The following is a 23,438-nucleotide window of genomic DNA, read 5'->3' on the forward strand; positions in this document are numbered from 1 at the left end:
ATGACTGTAATGCCAGTACTTAGGAGGAGGACACAGGAAAGTGGGAGTTCAGTCATCCTTGGGTACATAGCAAGTCTGAGCCCAGTCTGGTATCTATAAGACTCTGCCTCCCCCACCCTACACACACACACACACACACACACACACAAACACACACACAAACTGTGGGGAAATAGAAAGTGAAAATGAAACGTGAAAAAGAAAAAGCTGGACATTCTCATGTACACCTGTACATCCTAGCACTGTGAATTCAAAACCAGCCTGAGCTGCTTAGGAAGATCCTGTCTCAGAACACAAAAAAGAAACAAATTTTCACTCTTCAGTACAAGAATCAGAGCATAAACTAGAAAGTCAAAGAAAATTCTTATTTTGCTCTTATAGTTGTAAGATCTCATTCATACATACACACACACACACACACACACACACACACATATATATATATATAGTTTGTCTGTTTGTTTTCTTTGAGACAGGGTTTCTCTGTATAGCCCTGGCTGTCCTGGAACTCACTCTGTAGACCAGGCTGGCCTTGAACTCAGAAATCCGCCTGCCTCTGCCTCCCAAGTGCTGGGATTAAAGGAGTGTGCCACCACTGCCTGGCATCAGAGATATTTTTATTTAAGAGTTTTCCAAGGTACTGGAGAGACAGCTAAGGAATTAAGAGCACTGTTTGGGTTTAGTTCCCAGCACCCACATGGCAGCTCACAACTCTCCTGTGTTCTGGGACAGGATCTTCCTAAGTAGCTCAAGCTGCCTTTGAGTTCACAGTAGTTCTCTTATCCCAGCCTCTCAAGTGCTAGGATTACAGGTTTAACTCCAGTTACAAAAGATTCAGTGCTGCCTTCTGGCTTCCATGAGCTCCTGTATTCAGGTGTAGCCCATAAATAGAGGCAGGCACACACACATACACAAATGGTTTTGGTTTTGGCTTGTTTTTTTTTTTGTAAGATTTATTTATTATTATATCTAAGTACACTGTAGCTGTCTTCAGACACACCAGAAGAGGGCATCAGATCCCATTACAGATGGTTGTGAGCCACCACGTGGGTGTTGGGAATTGAACTCAGGACCTCTGGAAGAGCAGTCAGTGCTCTTAACTGTTGAGCCATCTCTCCAGCCCCACAAATGTTTTTAAAAATAAATCTTTAACAATTTCTCATTGAGTTTGATCCCTGTCACTGAGGAAAATAAAATTCCTGTATTAGAGATTATAAAGTTTTAAATTAGGAAAGTGAAGCTCAGCCTTTCTAATGAATAATGAATGAGATGTGTAGTAAACCACATTTAAGCTTTGTAATAATAAACCCACTAGTTAAATATAAAAATAAAGGGGCTCAGTAGTTAAGAGCACACTTATCCAGAGAACCTGGGGTCAATTCCCAGCACCCACATGGCAGCTCCAGTCCCATGAGATCTGACACACCCTCAAGCAAAACATCCATACACATAAAATTAATTCTTTTTTTAAAAAATGGAATATATTCTGCAGAGCCACTCACAGCAGCACTCTCAAAGTATATGAGCACTACCAACAGGCCTGAGAACCCAGCACACAAAGTTGGGTAGGAAGTGTACTGTCAAGAGAACAATAATACTGTGGCCCCTCAGGGGCCTCAGAAAGCAAGAGGTAGAACAACCTGAAAGGAAGGCAGCTGAGGGGTAAGGAGAACGAGCCCTCAGCAGGGCCTCTGGAGACCTAACTTGACACTGACAGCTGGCTTTGGGGTGGTTTACCTCAGATTATGAAGCAAATGCAGCAGAGGATGCTGGAACTTAAGAAGACTCTACAGAAAGAGTTGGTGAGTGCCCTCCACATAACCAGCCCTGCACACACACACACCCTACTCCCATACCCTCCCTTGACTCTGTCCACCCGGGTCCTCGGCTTCCTGGTCTGCTCTCTTAGCTGGTTGCAGAGATCAGGTGTGGACTGGTGGAAGTGCGGCCTTAGATCTTGACAAGTGTTCTTGTGACCTTGGGCAGAAGTCTGAGTCTGCTCTCTCCATACCTGCCTGTGTTCTCAAATAGATAAAAAAAAATATGACCTAGTTCACTCCTCTCAGTTGACTTCTAGTCAAGGACCCTTTTATCCAGTGATGTAGACAGTCAAGGAGCAATAGATGACCACAGCTGGGGTTGGAGAATCCCTGTGATCCTAGATTTAGCTCGAGGGGTTTGACACGCACATCTCCCATTGCTTTTCAGAAAATCAGACCTGACAGTGAGCTTTTTGAGGTCCGGGAGAAGACAGGCCCTGAGATACCAAATATGGCCCCTTCTGTCACTAATAATACTGACCTGACTGATGCCCGAGAGATCAACTTTGAATACCTTAAACATGTTGTTTTAAAATTCATGTCCTGTCGAGAATCTGAGGTAAAGGCTTTCAAGCTGCTTTTTGGGGAATGGTGGTGGGGTGGTTTGTAGAATTGTGCATGGCTTCCCTCTCAGCCCAGTGCTGCCTCCTACCCCTCATCCTTCAGTACTGACCTACTGAGCAGATCATGATGGGAAGTGGCTCCTGGGGAAATATGGTTCCCTCTCTGAATTCTACCTTGAATGCTGCTGAAGCTAGAGATCTATAAATATTCTGTCCACCATGAAGAGCAGGGTAGGATGTTCTCTTGGCTCTCAGTCCCCAAAGTGAGAGATGACTCAGAGCTGGAGCTACACCCATCACCTACCTCATCCTCATGAACCAAGGAAACAAGAATGCTGCCATTTAGCCCTTTAACTGCCTGCCTACCCCACAAGGCCAATGGCAGCAAAAGTGGGTTTTGTTTCAGGCTTTTCATCTCATAAAAGCAGTGTCAGTGCTGCTGAATTTCTCACAAGAAGAGGAGAATATGCTCAAAGAGACTCTGGAATATAAGGTGAGTTTCTGGGGTCTGCTTCCATTGCTCGATGAAGCTGATCAGGCAGTTGAAAGAACATTCTTTAGCCTAATGTTCTTTCCTTTGTCACCACCAGACTTTGTTCATCACAGCATTTCATTGATGGCACTTTTAGTTATGACTGGCACCTACACTTAACATTTTGCCCCCTGGGCTAGGCTGTAGCTCAGTGGTAAAGTGCTGCCTATTATGAGCAAAGTCTCAGATTGACCAACAGCACAGCAAACCCCATGAAATTGCTAAGGCACCTGCATAAATGCTATAATGGAGTGGGAGGAACCTCTTACAGTCCCACTGTCATCTTATCAACTCTGTCTTCCTACAGTTCCTTCTCCTGAGTCTGAGCTCTTGGCCCTGCACATTGGAGGCTTTTTGGTTACCAACTGGGATAACTAAAAGGCGAGGGCCATTTCTGCTCCCACTGCATTTAGTTGTTTCTCAGCTCAGAAGCCTTTTCTGTTCCAAATGCAGATGTCTTGGTTTGGATCCAAACCAGCTCCCAAGGGCAGCATCCGGCCATCTATCTCCAACCCTCGGATACCATGGTCCTAGAGCCACCCAAGGATAGAGCTACATGGGCTGACACTCTTCCTGTGAAAAGAATACTGACACACCAGACTGGGTGGGTTTATACATCGATGTAACTGCAGTATTTTGTACAAGTGTCTAGACAGTTTACAAGACTTTAGGCCCACCTCCCTGCAGACTGATAATGAACTTCAGAGGGAGCTAATTCTATCATAATGGTTATTAAATGAGAAGGAATCCTGGGCACTGCCTAGATTTCCACAGTGCTGCTAATATCCCAGCTCTGGCCAGCTGCAACTGAGTCCTCTATCTTTTAACATTAGCACTTAAAAATGAAGTGATTGGCATGTCAGGTGAAAATTATTTATCAAGCAGAGGTAACAGGACTGAAGGTGGAGATAGTCCTTTCATAAAAAGCCAACTCAAGGGTGGTCTTTGGAGTCCCCTTCCACTAGCATGTTTGGGTTTTCATGCACTGTTGCCTCTCAAGAAAGTATCATTACACTTTGTTTCCCCAACCACCTAGAACTTGAGATGTGTCCATCTCATAGGTTACGGGGCCAGTTGGACTGATGAGTATGCAACTTTCCAGTCCTGAGAAAACTAGCAAGCAGACGGAATGATCTCTACGTATAGCACCAAATACACTCAATTGCCTTCTTAATGAATGTACTCGTCTTGGATGGGTTGCTGGTAAACCATTTTAAAACTATTTTTATAGCAAAAGTTCTTCGCTATTCTAAACATGTCTTCTGTATTATAAAATCCATTTAAAGATGAAAATCAGAGCTTCAAGTCTTTCTAGTGCCAGGACACATGCCCCTTTGTAATTTTTCTTGCCTTCTGTGGTACCTGCTCTCTGAAGCAGTAGTTTCCAGCTTTGCTCTGAATTCTCTCATATTACCACTGAGCAAATGCCAGTCACACTTCTACGTAAGAATAACCTGCTGAATTCAATGGAAGCAGGCTGTCCCTCTCCTACCCTTGTCATTTCTGATGACACTACATTGATATATAGCACTCAGGCAGCCCAGCTGACTTCCACACTTGATAGCACACATGCCTCCGTTTTAGCTGATAGAAACTTACATTCATTTTTACACTTGATCTGGATAAGCCACATCAGATCCCAAGGGAAGCCATTTGATTGAGTTTGATGAAAGCTTCATTAGCAAGTAAGCTAATAATTGGAGCTTTTAAAGTTACCATGTATCTAGGTAAATTTATGTTCTTCAGCTTAAAGGCAACATATGCATGTACATGCATATATGTCATACAGAAATCGAAGTTTTGTAGCATTTGCCTTCTAAATCTAAATCAGGATGGCATTGCTTTGGCTGTGGCTCTTCTTACAGGAATTTCCCTTTAGGGTGCCACTTCCCATTTAGTGGGGACATGAAACTAGAGCCCCACTGTTACGTGATTTTACAGAGGAAGATGTAGCTTCTCCAAGTAGGATTCTTTCCCTTCCTCCTGTCCCAGGTAAGAAACCCCAGAGGACTGAACAGTCCACAGCCCTCCAGAAGCAGCTGCAATTCCAGCTGTGGAAGCCCTTTCTACACCTTAGGTTTCTCAGGCCCTTGAGCTGGTATGTCCGTCTGTCTATCTGTCTCTCTCACACTCGAGCACACACACACCCCTGCTTGCAGGTTGTGTTGTGGCTGTGGGGCCCACTCGTTTAGAATGGCTTTCCTGCTGCATGTTGAGCTCCTCCAGCACTAGAAGAGTGCAGTAGCTATTCCAAGTGGCTTCATGCACTTTACTTCCATAAACTTTAAGAGACAGTGTGTAGCCCTTTATATATGAGCACTGGACTGTGACCTTACTACCAATGTAAATAGGGATAGTATTATCTAAAAACTGCTGTAGCAGAATTATTTGTGGTGCAATACTTTTTGATTAAAGCTCTTCAAGATGCAACTACAGTGAGTTTTGCTTGATAAAGATTGAGATATGTTTATTTTGATGTGTCAAATCTAATCCTTCGGGGGTTTTGGTTGTTGGTTTTTGTTTTTAAGCCAGGCTCTTTCTGCAGAGCCCTGCCTATCTTGAAACTCATTCTGTAAAGCAGGCTGGCCTCAAACTCAAGAGATCCACCTGCCTCTGCCTCCCAAGTGCTGAGATTAAAGGTATGTGCCACCATCACTCAGCTTTGTACTAAATATCATATTTCAAGGACTACAGATTTTTGTCTTTCAAAAGGAAGCAAGTTCCTCAGATTAAAGGCGAATAAATAAGTGATTTAATGATCCATGGGCTAATCTTACCTCTCAAGCATCAGCGGTTCTACAGAGGATCTAGGAAGGACAGGGCCAGTGGTGCTTTGGCCACAGAGCTGCAGGAATATGACTCGGAGCCTCTGCCACCATTTAAGCTGCAATTATGTGCTCAGGAGCCCTTGCTTTATGACCAAAAGCTGACTGCTATTACTGGGGTTTAAAACAGACCCTACATCAGGAGACAGTGCCCAGAACTTGCCCAAGATTACACTTGTAATCACACAAATGGATGACTTTTGAAGCCTCAATCATTAAAGGTTTGGCACTTTATTAAATAAGCTCCAAAATTACATACAAATCAAAAGAGTAAGAAAAAATAAACACTCAACAAAAGGTCTCTCGGTAGCATCCAACACCACTGTAGTTGAAGTATGGCACAGCTGTGGCATCACCCTGCTTGCTCTCCCCCTCCCCCAGGGATGGCAGGACAGGGACACCTGTACTCCTTCTACATCAGCTTTCCAAACCCAACTATCATCATCCATTACTAACCCTTTCTTTTCCCATTTAACATACAGAGAACACACCGCGATGAATAGACTAATAAGCCAAGAGCTTTATTGATGCAGCAGGCACTTTACAATGAACCCAAGAGAGCCTGTCTTCTCTGAGAAGACAGGATGTCTGTACAAACTCTCAGGTTTTTCCGCTTCAGAACCCAAGCTCTCCTTTTCACCACAGCCTGTGGATCTGCATCTGCCCAAACAGTCCCTCCCCATTTCAAACAGACAGTGCTCACAGGTACACCTGACATAATCTGGCCAGTCAGCCTGATAGTCAAGTGTTGGTTCTGTGTTAATTCTGTAGACAAAGGCAGACATTCTGATCCTGCAAAGAATTTAGGAATCAATAAGACAATTTCTCCCTCCACCTCAAAAGTAAAATACATTCCAGCAGATGTGTCCTGAAGTATTTAGTTGGGAGTTCTAGGAAGATGGTCCATTGTCAGTCCCTTCTTCACCAGCCTGGGCATCCAAAATTCTTCTCAAGGTAACAAGATTTTTTTTTTTAAACAGTCTTTCTTGCTGTAAGAACTCTTATAATGGAGCCTAGTCCTCCTACAGCTAAGGCCTGTGGAGACAGGAAAAGGAAATATGTCAAATGGTACCTGACTGGCCAGCGGGGAGCTTTACTCACCTAGAGATGAGGACACATATTCCCAGACCTCAATCCCACTATGTCACAGGCTTGCTGAGAAAGATCAAGTTCTAGAGAGAGCCCTGTCCTAGAGTTTAAGTTCCCAAAAGCTTCTAGCTCTTGAAGTAATGGAACTGGCTTGGGACCACTGTCCCCAAGCATACAACAAAAGCCTGAGTTTCCTTGTAACTGATCTACCAGTAAAAGCAGCATTCTTAAAACTCACTGCCAAGGGATATAATTCAGTACATGATCACTTGCCTACCCCATGCCAGAGCCCTGGTTCTGCCTCTACCATAGGGAAAAATCTCAGGCTAGAGATGTACCAGTTGGTGGGAATGCATTAAGCCCAGGATTCCACCCCCAGCACCATGTAAAACTCAATATGGTGGTTCATGCCTGCAACCTCTGCACTAAGATCAAAAGTTCAAGGCCATCCACAGTTAAAAAAAACAAATTTGAGGCCAACCTGAGCCAACTCTTACAAATCTCATGCTGAACCATTGTTCATCACAGTCTGGAACACATAAGTGGGGGGTGTATTTGCTGAAGTGTTACAGTGCTGCGGTGTACAGCTGACAGAGACAGGACAAAAGTTTGACACGTGCCTTGGTCCTCTCTCCTTCAAGTAAAGAACAACAACAACAACACCTTTTTTGATTGGCATGAATGATTCCCATTTCTGCCAACTGCTCCTCTGACAGTGAGACTGAGCCTACATTTTTAAAGATGTCTTCAACTCCTTCTCAGCAGCTTTCTTCCACAAGCAAAAGAAACATATTGAGGCCCCAACTAAGCCCTTCTTACCTCACCATGCCACCTGCCCCTGTCCCTATATCAAGGGTAGTTTTCATGCCTAGCCTAAAAATCCACAGGTAGAAAGCAAAAGTAATATGACTGCAAGTATTTGAAGATCCTCACTAGATGCTTTCAGGGTAAGGAGAGTGTTCAATGTCAAAGTTTGGGCCTGCCATTCCCAAATGCCCATCAGACCATCCTACATCTGCTCTGAGTCTGGCCTCCCATTGTGAACCCTGGGGGAACTGCAAGCTACAGTGCAGCAATGCAGTCACGTACCTTTTCATGCCACTGGAGTAGCACTGCACTGCTATTTTCTGTAGGCTTCTCAAACCCTTTATAAATGTACTTCATTAGCAAGTCAATGCCATTTCTGTCCAGTGACTGCACAGCCTGCTCAATTTCGCTGCTCTTAAAGTTTGTGAGTACTTTCAGGACTACACCCTGGGCCCGTTCCTATAAAAGAAGGAAAAATAAGTGAGGCCAGGAGCTGCAATCCTAACACTACTGCAAAAACCAATAGACAAAACATGCCAGAAACACCAACCCTTTCTAATTCATCCCCGATAGAGCTACATAGGTGAGCTAAACTTCTTTGGCTTTAATTAAATTTCACTAATTTTTACAAATAAGTGACTCCACTTACTGTGGAGAGAACAAGTAGTTTATTATAGGTAATATGACTCTTTTTTTTTTTTTTTTTTTTTTGGTGTCAGGGCTTGAACCCAGGATCATACATATGCTAGGCAAGCTCTCCCACTGGGTTCAGCCCAGCCTCAAGCATCACTACGTAGTTCTGATACATCAGCAAGGCCTTAGACTTTACAGATGACAAGGTTATCAAGCAACCCACTGCACCACTATCTGAGGACTGCCAGATGATTGCGGTGAAAAGCAATGCCATGTAGCAGCACACTCCCAGTGATGCGGAGTTACTGTCCAGGCCCCGGGGAGTTCAAACTGCTGCTAAGGACACAAAGTCCTGATCCTGACAGCTGTAGCACAACCTCTTTACCTTCACAGCTTGATTCTTGGTGTTGATTGGTGAGTTCCGCAAAGCTGCATGGAACGCCCGAAGCATGTCCCCTGTGCATCAAAGCCAGTTAAGGATGGCTAGGCTCAAACATGCCCATGCTTTCATTAATGACCTCCCTTCATACACAGCTCAAGAGTAGTTAAAGGGATCTTATCCATACCACCCACTGTCTCCCGCTGGCCTCTTGCAACCAGGCACAGGCTGCTATAGCCTTGACCTTTCCTGAGCCATAGGAAGGAGTAGAGGGCAGTGCCCTCTGCCAACCTGCAAGCTCTTCCTGAAGTATCTTCCTGAAGCTTCCTCCTCAAAAAACGGCCCTCTTTTGTGTTAGAATCTAATGGACCCTGAAAGGAAGAATATTAGCTCCAGACTCCCAATACCAAGTTCTCAGCACAAAGGAAATTTCTTTGACTCCGAGGGCAGAGAATAAGAGACAAACATGGGAGAGAGAAGATGAGGGAGAAGAGGAAAGAAGCAAGGGAAAGGGGGCAAAGGTATTTGTTCCAGAGAACAAGGACAAAGGACTGCCTCTGGATAGAGACAACAGATGGAGTACATAGGAAAATGGTGGTTTATAAAGGTAAAATAGGCCAGGCAGTGCTGGTGCACGCTCTTAATCCCAGCACTCTGGAGGCAGAGGCAAGTGGATTGCTGAGTTTGAGGCCAGTCTGGTCTATATTGAGTTCCAAGGCAGCCAAGATTATACAAAGAAACCCCCCCAAAATAAAAGTAAAGGTACAAATGAAAACCCATGTTAGAATGTGGTGTTTCGTTTTAACTGAGCATGTTACATGAGCCAAAGGGGGCTTTTGATTACTGAATTTCAATACTTTGATAGCTGGGCCAGGGTAGGAGTAGGAATAAGCCAAATAAATCCATAGACTTCAGGAATGCAATCTGGTTTAACAAAGTCCACCAAAACCATGCCTGCCATGTTCAAGCTGGCCAGAGTCCCTTCAGAGCCTACTTGCACATGCTCAGTGCTAGGCACTGTCTGCTCTACAGGATCTTCATGGGAAATCATGCACAAATGGACTGCAAGGAGTCCTCATCCTCTCTCACTCTAAAAGGGAATAGAAACACACATATCTTAATAGTTTTGTTTTGCTTTTCAAAGCAGGGCTTCCCTGTATACCCCAGTCTGTCCTGGAACTGTAGGTCTGTAGACCTTGAACTCAGACATCCACCTGCATCTACCTCCTGAGTGCTGAGATTAAAAACAGGCTAGACGGGGCTGGTGAGATGGCTCAGTGGGTAAGAGCACCCGACTGCTCTTCCGAAGGTCCAGAGTTCAAATCCCAGCAACCATATGGTGGCTCACAACCATCCGCAACGAGATCTGGCGCCCTCTTCTGGAATATCTGAAGACAGCTACAGTGTACTTACATATAATAAAAAAAAAAAAAAACAGGCTAGACATAACGCATCTTCACTCTGTGCCTCTTATCAAACAGCTAAAGCAATCAAGTATATCAAATATACCTCTCAGGTTAGGCCTAGTAGCTCATTCCTTTCAATCTCAGCACTGAGGCAGATTCAAGGCCAGCCAAAGCTACATAGTTAAAATATGTCTCAAGGGGGATGTCTGAGATAGGGGGTTGTCTGTCTTCCAAATCAGCAAGGTCTCACTTTGGCCCACAAAATGAGCCATTTGCTCCCTTGCCCCACAAGCCTTGGATAGAATCCTAATTTCACATTCATTGCTGAATTCTGAATACCCAGCACACAGAAGAAAATTACAATCTAGGTTATGTCCCCAAAGGTTACACCTATTTTAAACTGAATTACATCAGCCAACTTTCATTTCCTCATGTGAAACACTGGCTTAAGCCAAAAAGCTTCAAAAATAGAACAAGGAATGACTCTGCCCAATCAGGTCTTTACTTTTGACCATGTAGCAATGCCCATGTGTGAACAGCTAGCCTCTGGTGCAAACCTGAAGTCCCAACTTCCCCAGTGAGTACCATCTTGAAAAGCTATTCTGTACCACCAGGCAAGTCACTTCCTTACCATGTTGGAATGGACCTACCTTACAGAGTGGACAGGTGCCCCACCCTTTATCTTTAGTTTTGGATTTCTTTTTCCTCAGACAAACAAGAACTAGTCCTGATACAGCCACTGATAACCCTCCACCCCATAACTTTTCTAATTCAGTATCCCCAGGCAATAAGCAGGGTCCCATAAAAGCTTAACAGTACACATGAACTAGCAATCATTTCATTCACAAAAGAGATGAGAGGGAAAGGCAGAAATGATTTAACTAACTAGTCCATAAGGATGAGAACGTTAGGCTTAGTTAGCACTGCAGCCTGTCAAGCAGCCACTGACAACCAAAGGCTCACAAATGCTGGGTACAAGAGGGAGCAGAGAGGCGCCTCTGCAATCACGTTTACTAACTAGCCTCCATACCGATAGTGTCCAATAACTTCAGACAACAGGCTGAAGAACCCACTAGACCATTCTCAGTCATGGCCATTTTAAACCAGATGATTCTTTGATGTATGCTGCAGGATATTTAGCAGCCTCCCTGGCCTTTACCCTAAAGTTTCCAGTAACATCCTAAAACTATCAAAATGTCACCAAACACTGCCAAATTTCCTTGAGGAGGGGTGAAAAAACTACCAAATCACTCAAAACCACTGCTCTACCTACAGTCCTACTTGAAGGACCAGAAGCTATTTCACTGAGAAAGAAAATGAACTACAATTGTACTTTAAAACTGCTGGAGTGGAGGGAAAAAAAAAATCCTCCCTGGGGGTTTTGGATCCAGGACCAGATGTAGTCACATCTCACCTTATTCTAAAAACCCTCCAGGACAAGAGCCTGACTTTTGCCAGAGAGACAATGAAACTGAGACAGAAGGGAAATTACTTGCCCAAGGTCACAAAGCTACAATTCAGAGCTGCCCTTCAAATCCAAGCCCTCTCTTCAATCCCCTGCCCCTACTACAACCTGGGCCCAAGTTTTGGAGTACACCTGCTGTGTGTTCAGTGGTACACCCATTGAGGTGGTAAGACCAACATAGTTGTCTCTATCATTTAAGAATGCTGAGGTTGAGAGAGTATATGACCAGCAGAAGGTTAAAGCAGGTTAGGCGGTGCCTGTGTGGATGCACAGGAGCTTTCTATTTCCACACTCTGCTCTTCCACAAACAATTCCCAGCACAGGCCTGAGACCACCACCACCTAATGTCCCCCTAAACCTCTTCACTATTCTCTCCTAAGGCTCACATGAGGGTCTATAGACAGAATGCAATGATTAGCACCTGACAGGGACTCAATTACTACTTCCATCCTTCTCCCTACCTGGGCCTGACATCTGCTAGGGTTTCACTCTCCTCTGCTAGCCTCCCTTCTCCCAATCCCGAGAGGTACACTCTCCATAGCAAGAAGGCTTCTGACACTGCCATGAGTGTAGAAGCCATCTCTTCTATGAGCTAAGCCAGTGCCTCTAAGCTGCCTCAGAGAGAGAGAGAGAAGAAAAAACAGCCAGAGACTTCAACAAGTCCCAGCAACAACACCAAAGCAGAAGCTGACAGATCCCAGTCTCTTCATCAATATAATTAGGATTCTGGCCCAAATGCATCGTTCTGGAGCCTTGTCAACAGTGGCTGCACATAAACCAGTCAGTACCCTGCACCATTCTAAAAACCAATCTTCCCTCTAGTGGCCTTCTCATGACCCAATTTAACCATCAGAATGGTGCAGGAAATAAGTTTGAAATCTCCACATTTCAAAAACATATTCTTGCAGTCTAAAAGGGTTGTTTTCAAGATATATTAGAGGAGCACTAGAGGACTCCTCCCAAAAGCGGTACACCTGACTTCCCAGGCTGAGTCAACTGATTAAACAGCCAGAACCTGATTTATATACAGCAAGAGCCTCCAACCCTACCCTGGCAAGTGCGAGGGAGGGGTACACACTTCCTGTCAAGCTATTTGAATAAAGAAAAAAAAAATCTTCCTGTGAGAATAAATCAGTTTCCTGTGGTGCTCAAACTGCTAAGAGACCAAGCCAGCTGTGACAATCACCTCTATTTTTACTCTTCTGTTCTAAATGCTTGTTTTCTGTGGCCACCAGCAGTCATTTTCAGTCGTGGGGAGCCACTTTTACATTTGACACTGTATGATGTTTTTGAGCTCTGAATCACTAGCTTTTTCCACGCTTTCTGCACAAGGCGGTTAATGGCAGAGTCGCATTACTTGTTGAATGTACTTGGTCCATAAAGGCGCAAAACCCAACGTGCTGAGGAAAGTGGCGACAGGTGAGAATAGGTAGCAGGCCATATCACACCTGACCTTAAAGCAGCACCTCCCCCACCTCCGCCCTCTAGTCAGTCTTCCTCCAACCATCCACCCACCTATTTTCACGCCGGGCTGCAATCGGGCCCAAGAAAGCCAGTTAGACAAGCGCAGAAGGGCAGTGGCCCTGGCCGCTCAATGAATCCAAGGTGGCTCACCTCGGTCCCTCCTGAGAGCAGCACCTGGGAATGACCCCGCTTACTACAAGGAGGGATAAAGGGATACCAAGGCCGATGCATGGCCACCCAGAAGGATGCGGAGCGCAGCCGAGCGGAGGGAGACCAGCTCCAGGGCTGCGCTGCTGAGAAAGGCGTGAGGCCACCAACGACGGACGGGGAGAGCCTGGGACTGGCAGGAGCCGGGAGGGGCTGGGGTTGGGCGGAGGACAGGGAGACTGGGGCTTGGGTGATCGGGGTGCGAAGGCCGAGCCGGGCCGCCGCGCCGGGAAGGATATTGCCGCAGGAGCCCGTCTACCTCGCAGGGGTCGGGGCCTGGCTCGCCCGCCGCCGCCGCTGCCTCTTCATGCTCGTCTACGAATTTGTTCTCGTCAAATTCGTCGATATCCACGCGGCGGAAGCGTGAGGACAGTGTGTTCCGGGCCATGGCGGGAGCGCGGCGGCCACTCAGCCGCCTAGGCTTCGCTCCTTCCCGGCTCCCCTCCGCACCGGCTCCGCTCGGGGGCGGGAAGCGGCCGCCAAGCACCGCCTCCCCTCCTCCGCGCGCAGCCGCCGTCGCCCGCCCACTTCCGGGATGCGCCGGAACCGGAAGCTCTTGTGGGCGGGGCTGCGCCGCGGGACCGTGGAATGCTGATATAGTGGTGTCAGACGTTGCAGCGGTAACTCTGTCCTCTCCGAAGCCAGGCTTGTCCGCTCCGGAGGAAGAAATCTTAGCGCTAAGGGATGACAGGGAGTGACACGCAGTGCGGGAGTCTCTTAAGCATTAACCGTACTGACCCACAAGAGGACCCACTTTGTTAAAAGTAAACGGCTTTAAAGGCGTTGATGTGTAACCCAGGGGCTGACAGGACGCTTGATGACATCCTTACTTGAGGATGTAACGACTCCTGCAGGCGTTCCGGAAATTAAAGAGGATTCTGTGGCTACCCGTACTTCTGACTGAAGAGACATATTTTAGGAGGCGAAAGCTGCAGAATCCCCAGGATCTGATGGGAGGAAAGTGGTTTCTATTTCAGACATAGGCTAAAATGAATCTTTTCTTGTAATTATACGAAAACTATTACATTTTAACCTAGTAGAACTCGAGCAAAAAAATTAGGTGAGACATGGTTTTGCTCCTGCTACACATAGCCAGTAATGTGGCACATGCCTCTTATCCCAGCACTTAGGAGGCAGTGGCAGAGGGTTCTTGTGAGTTCTAGATAGTTTTGACTATATAGTTGTAGTTCAGCCAAGACTACAGAGTGAAACCCTGTCTGGAAATTAAAAAAAAAAAAAAAAGTGCTATTCTTGGAGACCTGGGTTCAGTTCCCAGCATCCACATAGCAGCTCACAGTGCTCTGCAACTCCACCTCCAGGGAGACCCAGTCACCTCTGCACATACACTGCACTGCACATACATGGTACATGTAAAATTAGAAATGTAAAGGCTGTCTTAATTACATCAGGGATGGCAAAGTACAGTGCCTGTAAGTTTTTTGTCTTCGAAGATGGGGAATGTAATTGGGAATTCAAAAATATTGTGAATTCTGGGTTTAATCCTAGCACTACGAAAAAAATTTCAGAAATATGTATATTTGTAACTCTAGTAGAATCCTGGTCATCTTTAGACTTCCATTTAAAACTAATCCACACTCATTCATTTCTCCTTATCCCACTTACAAAAGGCCTATTCATTCTATCCAACCAGTATCCCCATCCTGGGCCTGGAAAGCATTAACCCCTCAGACCTTCAAGACTGGCTCTGGAAACAGGCACACAAACACATGGCTTAACTCAGCTTGGTACTTAAGAGCACTTAGGATACGAGGGTAGGCTGCTACACATGGGATGGGAGGTGACTAAAAAACGTTCATTACAGTACCTTGAGTACCTCTTCTATCAGCATCACGTCATGAACAATTGAGAAACTGCTGGAAAAATGGGCAGCTGCTGAATGGAGCTTGGCAAAGAAAGGGCTCCAATTGGTCAGTTTGGTCAACTCATCACACAAGCCCAACATCGTCTGCTTTGTTCTGATCTAGATGCTGGCGGTCTGTCTGGGACTGTAGGCAAAGGGTCATGTACACTTTAACCATGTTAATTCCACGTGATAATTTCCCCGATCTTTACATATCAGGTCTTGGCTAGGAGCTTTGCAGGTTTTCAGTTTAGTTCCTCTAATCCTCAAAAGATACACTAACCGGAGATGCGAAGGGACTTGCCAAGATATCAACTGGTACTAGCAATAAAGCAAGACTCTGACTTTGTTTCGGAGCTTTTATTTACTCATGTATCGGTGCCGGGAATGCACGCAGCTTTGTACTTGCCAGGGAAACACTACCACGGAACCAAGCTACCAGCACGATTTGGAATCTCTCTGGTTTCAATAATATATCTTGGTGTAATAAAGAAGGCTTGAACTCCGGATCCTCCTTTTCCACTGCCTGGGCGCTGTGACACCGTGCCCAGACCTAAAACAATAATCGGAAATCCCAGAAAAGTCTGGGTATGAGATTTGTACTACATACCATCTCCGCAAATTCCTGCTGGAGCTTGACTTTATTGTTACCCTTGCCAGGTGGTGGCGCACTTTGGATACCAAACTTGGGTACAAAACAAGCCCAGGAGATAGATAGATAGATAGATATGGAGGCCTTGTATTTTAAAAAAGAAAGAAGAAAAGGATAGCGAGATAGGTCGAACCTGACCACTTGCGTTCGACGTTCGAGCGCCGAACAGTGGAAGAAGAGAAATCCCACAGGTTGTTCTCCAACCTCCATGCTCGCTGGCTCGCTCTCTCACATACACTCGCGAGGCATTGTGGCACTTGTACTGTCAGCATTAGGAAGCGATTTAGAATGAGACCCTGCCTCAAACTTTTAAAGAAAACCCTCACACCTCATGCCCTCCGCACCCTGACACTACCACGGCTAGCTCAACCCCGCACAGACCAGAGAACTTTAGGCTTCCCGAATAAAACCGAGGGAACGGAAGAACTGCAGCCTTCACCCTGTTGCCTCTAGCCAGCCCGGCTTTCCCCAGCTGGGTCGCTTAGAGACCAGCCAACCTTTGGAAGGCAGGACTTCCGGGAAGCGGAGGGCACCACGGCCGCGGCTGCGCAGGGGCGGAGCGGGCCTCCCAAGCCGCGACGCTATTGGCCGTGCCCGGCGCCACCCGGCAGTAGTTGAGGAAGTCGGCCCCGCCCTTTCCTCTCTCTCTCGAACCAGGCTGCTTCAGCCGAGAACAACGCCGAAATGGTGAGGCCGCGGGAATCGGGTGCCATCGGACGCCGGGGACACGTGGGGACAGTGGCGCGGGGCGCGGGGCGGACGCGGGGAACTCAGGGAGCAGCGGGGGCCGGCTCAGGCTGCCGGCCCTCGCTTACGCCGCGGCCTCTGGCGCACGGTCCCTCCTGGGTCGGCCGGGGACGAAGCGGGAGCTCCGGCTCCGTGACCCACAAGAGTCGCTTCTCGTGCAGGCCAAGATTAAGGCTCGGGACCTGCGCGGCAAGAAGAAGGAGGAGCTGTTGAAACAACTGGATGATCTGAAGGTGGAATTGTCCCAGCTTCGGGTCGCCAAAGTGACAGGCGGCGCCGCGTCCAAGCTCTCCAAGATGTAAGTGGGCCTTGAGGTCCCAGATGGGTGCTTCCCCTTCCCTGCCTTGGCCCCTTGAGCCTTTTCCCCTCGACCGTCCTTGGCCAACTACTGTGGTGAGAGAATAGGGCATTCCTTGAAGGGCCATCCATGGTGGTGCCACCTCACATGGGTTGTAGTAAGGCTGGAAGCAAGTGGTGACGACAAAGGGAGGGAAACTTGAAAAGAGACGCTGAGCCCATGTGTTCCAGTCACGAGTTGGTCTCTTATCACCATGACTAATATCAGCTGTTCATGACCTCTGCCTGGCTTCAATGTCCTCTCTTCACACCTGTTCTCTTTTCTCCAATTTGTGATTACTTACACTGAACTAGGTAACTTGAAGGCATGGTCTCAGTCTCTGGCCTTTGGGATAAGTTCTTGGCCTGAGTGTAAATGTCTCCTCATTGCAAAATCTGCATTAAGTGTCCACGTCTATCTGTTGACAAAGCTGTCCTTATCTCTAGTTTTCCCTCCTGGGTGGTAGAAATCAGGGCCTTGTGTTGGGGGCAAGGGGGGCGCTAATGTGCCTGCCTGATCTTCACTGCCATCTATTTTTATAGACGAGTCGTTCGCAAATCTATCGCCCGAGTCCTCACTGTTATTAACCAGACTCAAAAAGAAAACCTCAGGAAATTCTACAAGGTGAGCACTGGCCGGAAGCTGTTGTGGTACAAGGGACTGGAGGACTGGGCCCTAGTAGGCTCCCATTATGTGGCTGAGTTTGCCCAGTTACCAGCTTCCCTAACTGACAGGAATTCTTGGTGTCAAAAGGTCAGATGTGGCTGGTCGGGTGGCACCCACCTGTAATCCCAGCACTGGGGAGGCAGAGGCAGGTGGATTTAAAGTCGGATGTAAGAGTGGACTAGACACTAGCTTTGAACTCAGCTGTGTGGTAGTTGTTGGGTTAGGTTGCTTTGTTGTAAGATGGAACTGGAACCCTAGCCTGAGGCAAAGCTAGCAGTTCAGGATGTCTGTCTCACAGCCAAGCACCTGCTGTTGCAAGGCTTGGAAAGGTTGGGTTGCCCAAAGACACCCACAGTTGGTAAACAGCGACCCCCAAAAGCTTCTCTTTGGAGCCATATCATGAGGACCTTAAGGGTATTGCTGGGATAGTTGCAAGATGTTTGTCATGTTAGTGTTGTCAGGCAGTGGTGGCACACACCTTTAATCCCAAGACTTGGGAGGCAGAGGCAGGCCAATTTCTGAATTCAAGGCCAGCCTGGTCTACAGAGTTCCCGGACAGCCAGGGCTATACAGAGAAAACCTGTGGGGGTGGGGGAGGAGCGAGAAAAGTGCTTTCAAATTTACATGCTGTGCTAGGAATTGACTTCCTGTGACCATGGCTAGTCTCCGGAAGAATTGGGGTAGGGGGAAGCTGTGTCATTTTAAGATAATCCCCCTTAATTGAGGCCATCAGATGGAATCTTTAAGCCAGACCCCAACACTAAGTAAGTGTTGGGGTCTGGCTCATCACAAAGTATAACTTCACTGCCCACGAGGGACTTTTTTAACTTAGGCGGGTCTGAAGTACGGTTTCTGAGATGCTGGGGCCCAGACACCTATCACTCAGCCTACTGAGTGGTGTAGGAAGCTTACCTCACCCTGCGCAGTGGCATTTGAAACTTTTAACTTCACTGCTAATGCTGACATGTGTGGCCTTTCAGCACATGTGGCTGGAGATCGAGGCTCTTTATTAGGTGGTGCTTGGGATTAAGCCATGAGGCAAGTTAGTAACCCTGCGCAGAACTACCTCCAGTCCACAAGGAACCAGGGTAGGAGTTCTAGGCGTTTGTTTGCTTTTAGGCCAGGGTAGCCTAGAACTCACAGAGGCCCTCTGCCTCTAGCAGGCCTGCTCCCAACAGTTGGGATTACAGGCATCATGGTGTGTGAACACTTAAGAGTTGAGCTTTGCAGTCTGTCCACTCTGTTGTAGAATGAACAGTAGATGGGTGTGCTTGGTGGCTGCTCTGTGGGCAGAGCTCTAAGTGGATGAATGAACTTGACATGGCTGAAGGCCTATCTGATGTGGCTCCATGTCCCCGCCCGTCCACCCACCTTATCCTTCAGCCCTTCCTAGGGTCCTGCAGACACTTGGTGCATGAGGATAGGAACCCCAAACCCCAATTACACTTTTTTTTTTTTTTTTTTTTTTTTTTTTTTGAGACAGGGTTTCTCTGTGTGGCCCTAGCTGTCCCGGAACTCACTCTGTAGACCAGGCTGTCCTCGAACTCAGAAATCCCCCTACCACTGCCCAGCCCAATTACACATTTTTAGAGGCTTTGCATGCCCTGCTTTTCAGCAGGCTGCTGGGAGCTTGCTTTGAAGCCTGTTGCCGCTTGTAATTCTTGATGGGGCTGCTTCTCCTCACCATGTAGGGGTCTGACCCACAGGCCTGGTCCCTGAGGGTGGGTACTAAGGGACTGTTTTACTTTGGAACCCTTGAAAAGGGCTAGGACACAGGAAGATGAGAGCTCCCTTAACAGCTCGGGCCTTACTTGTGTCTGGGTGACTTTGACCAAGCCCTGACCCGTGTTGCCTAGACCTAGAGCATTAATGAGCCATGCCTGGTGGGTCAGCCGGTTCATTGTAACCACCACAGGGCCTGATCTGTGTGGAATGCCCTTTCAATTGTGCTAGGACTTTCTACTTACTCGCTGGTGGGTGGTGCATAGGAAAACTGAAGTTCAGCCCCCTCTTGTAGTCTTGAAATTAGGGATTTGGGTATGCAACTATAAGGCCTGCCAACCTCTGCTAACCTAATTTGACGGCCCCCAGCTGAAAGGCTCTGAATGTCCTACCATTTGCTCAGAGAAGTCCCATGTTCTCATCTGCTTCAGCATCTTCCCAGAAGCCTCTGGTGCACAGACTCACCCTGTCATTTCTGTCCCAGGGCAAAAAATACAAGCCCCTAGACCTGCGACCCAAGAAGACTAGAGCCATGCGCCGCCGGCTCACCAAGCACGAGGAGAAGCTGAAGACCAAGAAGCAGCAGCGGAAGGAGCGGCTGTATCCTCTGCGCAAGTATGCAGTCAAGGCCTGAGATGACAACGACAATAAAGTGCGAGACTGACTGGCTTTCTGCTTCGTGTTTTACACTGGCCGCCTGGGGCTGGTTGGGCGAGGTGGGGAGCCAGGTGACCACTTGCCTACAGCAGATGACAGCCTTATTATGGAGTAGGATAGGGTAGTCCCTGCTGCAGAGATCTGGTGGCTGCTTTCTTAGTTACCTTAGGCCTGTGTGTAAGCTACATGGGAGAGGTTCTCGACTTTGAGCAGACTTGTCATCTTGTCACATCAGCAGCCCCTGACACTAAGAGTTTGCCATCTGGGGTGAAAATGCAGGCATGGGCCACATCCAGCATGCCCTGTCAGTGACACAGCGGCAGTCGGGGTTAGTGATTCCTGTTAGTCCTGGACACCCTGTCTTTGCACTGGCCCTAGTGTCTTACCTTTAGGGTCTCAAGGCATTTCCCTGTGAGGCAGTCCCAGACTTTGACCTAGAAGTAAAAACAGGCAATAGAGTTGGGAAGTGTCAGTGGTCTCGGACCCAGATATGTCTGCCGACAAGGTCACTAGAGATCAGTATCTGGGTCTTGTCCTTGCCTGTGTTATACATGGGCATTTCTGGTATGGTGAAGCTGAGGTTTATCTGGGCTTACCGTACGAGAGTAACCAGCACTGGCTAACTTCAGTTCATCAGGAGAAAAGGCTAGACTATTCACCCAAATGGTATGGCCCTTGAGCTGAAGAGGCAGGTTGTTGGTTGTAGGCTTCCAGACACAGATGGTCTTGTCCCAAGAGCCAGATGCCTAAACAGACATTCCTGAGCTCAGTGACCCCCAAAGGCAAACAGGGACTGGCCTTGGTCTGGAGCCCCAGTCAGCCTAGCTTACCAAGAGACCAGATGCTGAGTAGCACAAACAACTGATGTTGCCAGTGTGGCCCTCCAGATTGTGGTAGGACACAGCTGGGGTGGATACCCGCAAGTCCCATATGTGCACAGTCGAGTCCCAGGAACCAGTGGCCTGTGGGTAGTAAGGAGTATGAAACAGCCCTTACCACTCAGATGGCCACTGATGCAGGGTGTGGTGGGGGTAAAGCTTACCAGAGAATCCGAGGTTGGAGAGAAGTCACTGCTCTGGATGGAATCACAATGCCCAACCAAGAGGTGCACTTTGCGGCCAGACTGTAGAGAGAGTCTGAGCTGCGTGGGTGGAGGGGCCTGGTTGCTCCCTAACTTCCCAGTCATTGCCCTGCTGTGGCTCAAGCTGGAACCTGTATCTGATTGGGTGTGGAGAGTAGGGGAGGCACTAAAAGCAAAGGGTGTATTTGGCCCCATCATACCTGCACTTCCCAGACAATCGCTCTCTTGTCCCAGCCACCCGATGCAAGCTGCTTGGAGTCCGGGCTGAAGCTGACAGTTTCCACACTCCTCTGGTGACCTACAGACACCAGCCCAAAGGTGGGAAAGAGGATGGGATAAAGTCCACAAAGGAGCCAAGGTGGCTCATGCCCAAACTGAATACTTACCTTTCAGCACATGTAGACACTTGAACCTTGCCACATCCCACAGGCGGATGCTGTGGTCACTGGAAGAGCTGGCAATGAGGCGGCCATCAGGAGAGAAACAGCAAGACTTCACTGGGCCTGAGGCAGAGAACACATGGCACTGTCCTGCCCTCCAGGTCCAGATTTGTTATCTGTAGTTCCAACAACAAGGCCTGGCCTGAGCTGGGTTCAGCTGGATCTGTTTGCCCATCTGGGGGCCACCGACCGATCTAGATCCCTGCTCCCAGAACCATACTGCCCCAGCTAGGGTCTTTGGTGTGAGTCACCCTCTACCACCACTGCTTCATGGATCTTAATAAGTCAGGTACCCTGTTTGCATGGCTAAGTCCGGTGTCAATGATTGAGGTAATAGGACCAAAAGCAGTCTGACAAATTCACATGGATGACCTTGACAAGAGACTGACTGGAATAAGCCTTTCAAACATCCCACTCTGGGAAAGCTCCTAGAGGTAAAACTACATCGGGAGGGGTGTGTTTTATGAGTAGCTCTGCTGCAAGCCCCCCTGAGTGTTAGGTTTAGTGTCACCCTATCCAGCTGCCTCTGCTGGACTCCTCCAACCCAAAGTCCTATGTCACCACGGGAGGCTCAATGTCAGCACAGAGCCCTAGAGTCTCTCCAGCCAGGTGCCTGAGCCCCACCTCTGTGGCCTGTCAGTCTCCATAGCAGTCGCCCACTCTTCGTCCCCCATACATACACACAACCATCATCTGAGGCTGTGAGCAGGGTCCGGCCGTCAGGGGAGAAGGCAGAGCAGTTGACCTGAAAGTACAGGGCAAAAATGGTCCTATGCCTGTCTGGAGTCATTTGTCATCTCAGCTCTAACCATCCCTAATCTGCCCAGGAAGCCCGGGTAGGTCCATAAACTCCAGGTCCCACTCCACAGCCATGCAAAAAAGCAAGTTCTAGGTCAAAAATTGACAAGTTCAAAGTTAATCCTAAGCATTAAATCCAAGCTAGAAATAATGATGCACACCTTTGAGCCCAGCCCCAGGGAAGACTACTGCCTGAAGTTTGAGACCAGCCTAATGCTGCCTCAAAAGACAAAGCAGATCTGTGAGAGCTTGAAATCTTGTTTTACGTGAAGAGTTCCTGGAAAACCCGCTACATTTCTAGACCAGGCTAGCCTTGAACGCAGAAATCCTTCTGCCTCTCCCGACTGAGTGCTGGGATTAAGGGCCTGTGCTACCACCGGCTTTAAAAAAGAACCATACAAGCCGAGCAGTGGTGGCGCACGCCTTTAATCCAAGCACTTGGGAGGCAGCAGCAGGTGGATTTCTGAGTTTGAGGCCAGTCTGGTCTACAGAGTGAGGTCCAGGGCAGCCAGGACTAACAGAGAAACCATATCATGAAAAAAACAAACAAACCATGCATGGGGAAAGACCTGGTGCTTACACCGGAATCCCAGCACTAGGGAGGCAGAGGCAGATGGATCTCTGTTCAAGGCCAGCCACTTGAACATGGACTTTGAGCTCTGTCTCAAAACAAAAAAGAAAAAATAAACCTAGGGTCTATTCTTGAATTGGGATCTGACCCCACCAAGCCTGTGTAAGACCACCGGGGCCTCACCTCCCCGTGGTGTTGACCATAGAACCTCACTCTGCCCACGGCCAATCTTGTTGGGGCTCTGATGTTCATGGGCGCCCACTCCAGAACCAGGAGGGCTCCCTCCTAAGCGGGCACCAGTCCCGTCGGAGGGGCCTCGGTTCCTAACAGGGTAGAAGGGAAAGGGAAACTGTGTACAAGCAGTCTCCATGGTAATGGGGCGGGGCGGCGCAGCCGCAGTGGGGGAGCTCTCTGAGCCGCCTCCATGGAAGGCGGTAGTGAGGCGAGAATGGAGGAAGAGTACAAGGAGACACCAGAGTCTTCCAACCTTGGAACCTGCCTCCTGGCCAGATCCAGAGCTCCTCTGGCTGTCGAGCAAGACTTTGAGCAGAGTAGCCTCTAGAGGGCGCGCTGGCCCCGCGCACCCGGACGCAGTGTACCGCCCCAAGGACTCCTTCCTCTCAGAGAACAGGATTTAGCACAGTCCGTAGTTAAACACGTGAGAGCCTAGCACATGGTAGTACCCATGAGCAGCCCTGGGACTGAGAACATCTTCC

General features: G+C 48.1%; 5 protein-coding genes across 20 annotated transcripts in view; 2 read left to right on the plus strand and 3 right to left on the minus strand.

Annotated features, from left to right (window-relative positions):
* Positions 1-5,385, plus strand: part of Golga1 (golgin A1) — a 48,766-nt gene extending 43,381 nt beyond the window's left edge. For 6 of the 7 annotated variants that reach the window (XM_021155478.3, XM_021155479.3, XM_029472428.2 and 3 more), the window contains 4 exons: positions 1,743-1,802; positions 2,209-2,379; positions 2,790-2,876; positions 3,369-5,385. In XM_021155478.3, coding sequence (XP_021011137.1) covers positions 1,743-1,802; positions 2,209-2,379; positions 2,790-2,876; positions 3,369-3,449 — 399 coding nt within the window. In that variant the 3' untranslated portion in view covers positions 3,450-5,385. The remainder of the gene's footprint in view (positions 1-1,742; positions 1,803-2,208; positions 2,380-2,789; positions 2,877-3,368) is intronic. The other variant, XR_003835554.2, reaches the window with a different exon arrangement.
* An 855-nt stretch (positions 5,386-6,240) lies between these two features.
* Positions 6,241-13,835, minus strand: Arpc5l (actin related protein 2/3 complex subunit 5 like). 6 transcript variants are annotated; one of them, XM_085834947.1, is made up of 5 exons: positions 13,429-13,835; positions 8,655-8,726; positions 7,919-8,095; positions 7,311-7,463; positions 6,241-6,775 (listed from the first exon to the last, which is right to left on the minus strand). In XM_085834947.1, exons 1-4 carry the CDS (start codon positions 13,576-13,578, stop codon positions 7,332-7,334), a joined length of 531 nt encoding a protein of 176 aa, XP_085691073.1. In that variant the 5' UTR covers positions 13,579-13,835; the 3' UTR covers positions 6,241-6,775; positions 7,311-7,331. The 6 variants fall into 6 exon arrangements, with proteins under 6 accessions (XP_085691073.1, XP_085691076.1, XP_085691075.1 ...); XM_085834950.1 differs by having other exon boundaries at positions 8,655-8,725; positions 13,450-13,604; XM_085834949.1 differs by lacking the exon at positions 8,655-8,726 and having other exon boundaries at positions 13,450-13,835.
* Positions 13,599-16,108, minus strand: LOC110290165 (uncharacterized). Of its 2 annotated transcripts, none has more exons than XM_085834954.1 (4): positions 15,837-16,108; positions 15,016-15,196; positions 14,021-14,137; positions 13,599-13,867 (listed from the first exon to the last, which is right to left on the minus strand). In XM_085834954.1, the coding sequence occupies exons 3-4, from the start codon at positions 14,100-14,102 to the stop codon at positions 13,599-13,601; spliced, it is 351 nt and encodes a 116-aa protein (XP_085691080.1). In that variant the 5' UTR covers positions 14,103-14,137; positions 15,016-15,196; positions 15,837-16,108. The 2 variants fall into 2 exon arrangements, with proteins under 2 accessions (XP_085691080.1, XP_085691079.1); XM_085834953.1 differs by having other exon boundaries at positions 15,662-16,108.
* Positions 16,109-16,298: 190 nt separating this feature from the next.
* Positions 16,299-19,844, plus strand: Rpl35 (ribosomal protein L35). Its single transcript, XM_021156650.3, has 4 exons — positions 16,299-16,390; positions 16,612-16,748; positions 17,330-17,411; positions 19,660-19,844. The coding sequence occupies exons 1-4, from the start codon at positions 16,388-16,390 to the stop codon at positions 19,807-19,809; spliced, it is 372 nt and encodes a 123-aa protein (XP_021012309.1). The 5' UTR covers positions 16,299-16,387; the 3' UTR covers positions 19,810-19,844.
* Wdr38 (WD repeat domain 38) lies at positions 19,798-23,053 on the minus strand. 4 transcript variants are annotated; one of them, XR_002377406.3, is made up of 10 exons: positions 22,906-23,053; positions 21,978-22,098; positions 21,300-21,416; positions 21,114-21,211; positions 20,875-20,955; positions 20,663-20,794; positions 20,429-20,578; positions 20,219-20,266; positions 19,997-20,134; positions 19,798-19,915 (listed from the first exon to the last, which is right to left on the minus strand). XR_002377406.3 is itself a non-coding variant. In XM_021156649.3 (9 exons), exons 1-9 carry the CDS (start codon positions 22,923-22,925, stop codon positions 20,051-20,053), a joined length of 795 nt encoding a protein of 264 aa, XP_021012308.1. In that variant the 5' UTR covers positions 22,926-23,053; the 3' UTR covers positions 19,958-20,050. The 4 variants fall into 4 exon arrangements, 3 of the variants coding, with proteins under 3 accessions (XP_021012308.1, XP_021012306.1, XP_021012307.1); XM_021156649.3 differs by lacking the exon at positions 19,798-19,915 and having other exon boundaries at positions 19,958-20,134; positions 22,034-22,098; XM_021156647.2 differs by lacking the exon at positions 19,798-19,915 and having other exon boundaries at positions 19,958-20,134.
* Between the last annotated feature and the right edge of the window lie 385 nt (positions 23,054-23,438).

Source organism: Mus caroli, unplaced genomic scaffold, assembly GCF_978045245.1.
Source record: "Mus caroli unplaced genomic scaffold, Mus_caroli_1 scaffold_2, whole genome shotgun sequence".
NCBI lineage: Eukaryota > Metazoa > Chordata > Mammalia > Rodentia > Muridae > Mus > Mus caroli.

Coding starts and splice junctions, on each gene's coding strand:
- Rpl35 (XM_021156650.3), top strand. Junction 16,749..17,329: donor GCGTCCAAGCTCTCCAAGAT/GTAAGTGGGCCT, acceptor CTATTTTTATAG/ACGAGTCGTTCGCAAATCTA. Junction 17,412..19,659: donor ACCTCAGGAAATTCTACAAG/GTGAGCACTGGC, acceptor TTTCTGTCCCAG/GGCAAAAAATACAAGCCCCT.
- Wdr38 (XM_021156647.2), bottom strand. CDS start 22,974: ATGAACATCAGAGCCCCAACAAGATTGGCCGTGGGCAGAGTGAGGTTC. Junction 22,099..22,905: donor ATGGTCAACACCACGGGGAG/GTGAGGCCCCGG, acceptor CTGTACTTTCAG/GTCAACTGCTCTGCCTTCTC. Junction 21,417..21,977: donor GAGACTGACAGGCCACAGAG/GTGGGGCTCAGG, acceptor TCTCTGCCTCAG/GCCCAGTGAAGTCTTGCTGT.
- Arpc5l (XM_085834947.1), bottom strand. CDS start 13,578: ATGGCCCGGAACACACTGTCCTCACGCTTCCGCCGCGTGGATATCGAC. Junction 8,727..13,428: donor TAGACGGGCTCCTGCGGCAA/TATCCTTCCCGG, acceptor CTTTGATGCACA/GGGGACATGCTTCGGGCGTT. Junction 8,096..8,654: donor CCAAGAATCAAGCTGTGAAG/GTAAAGAGGTTG, acceptor CTTCTTTTATAG/GAACGGGCCCAGGGTGTAGT.
- LOC110290165 (XM_085834954.1), bottom strand. CDS start 14,102: ATGTCTCTTCAGTCAGAAGTACGGGTAGCCACAGAATCCTCTTTAATT. Junction 13,868..14,020: donor AGGAGTCGTTACATCCTCAA/GTAAGGATGTCA, acceptor GTCATCCCTTAG/CGCTAAGATTTCTTCCTCCG.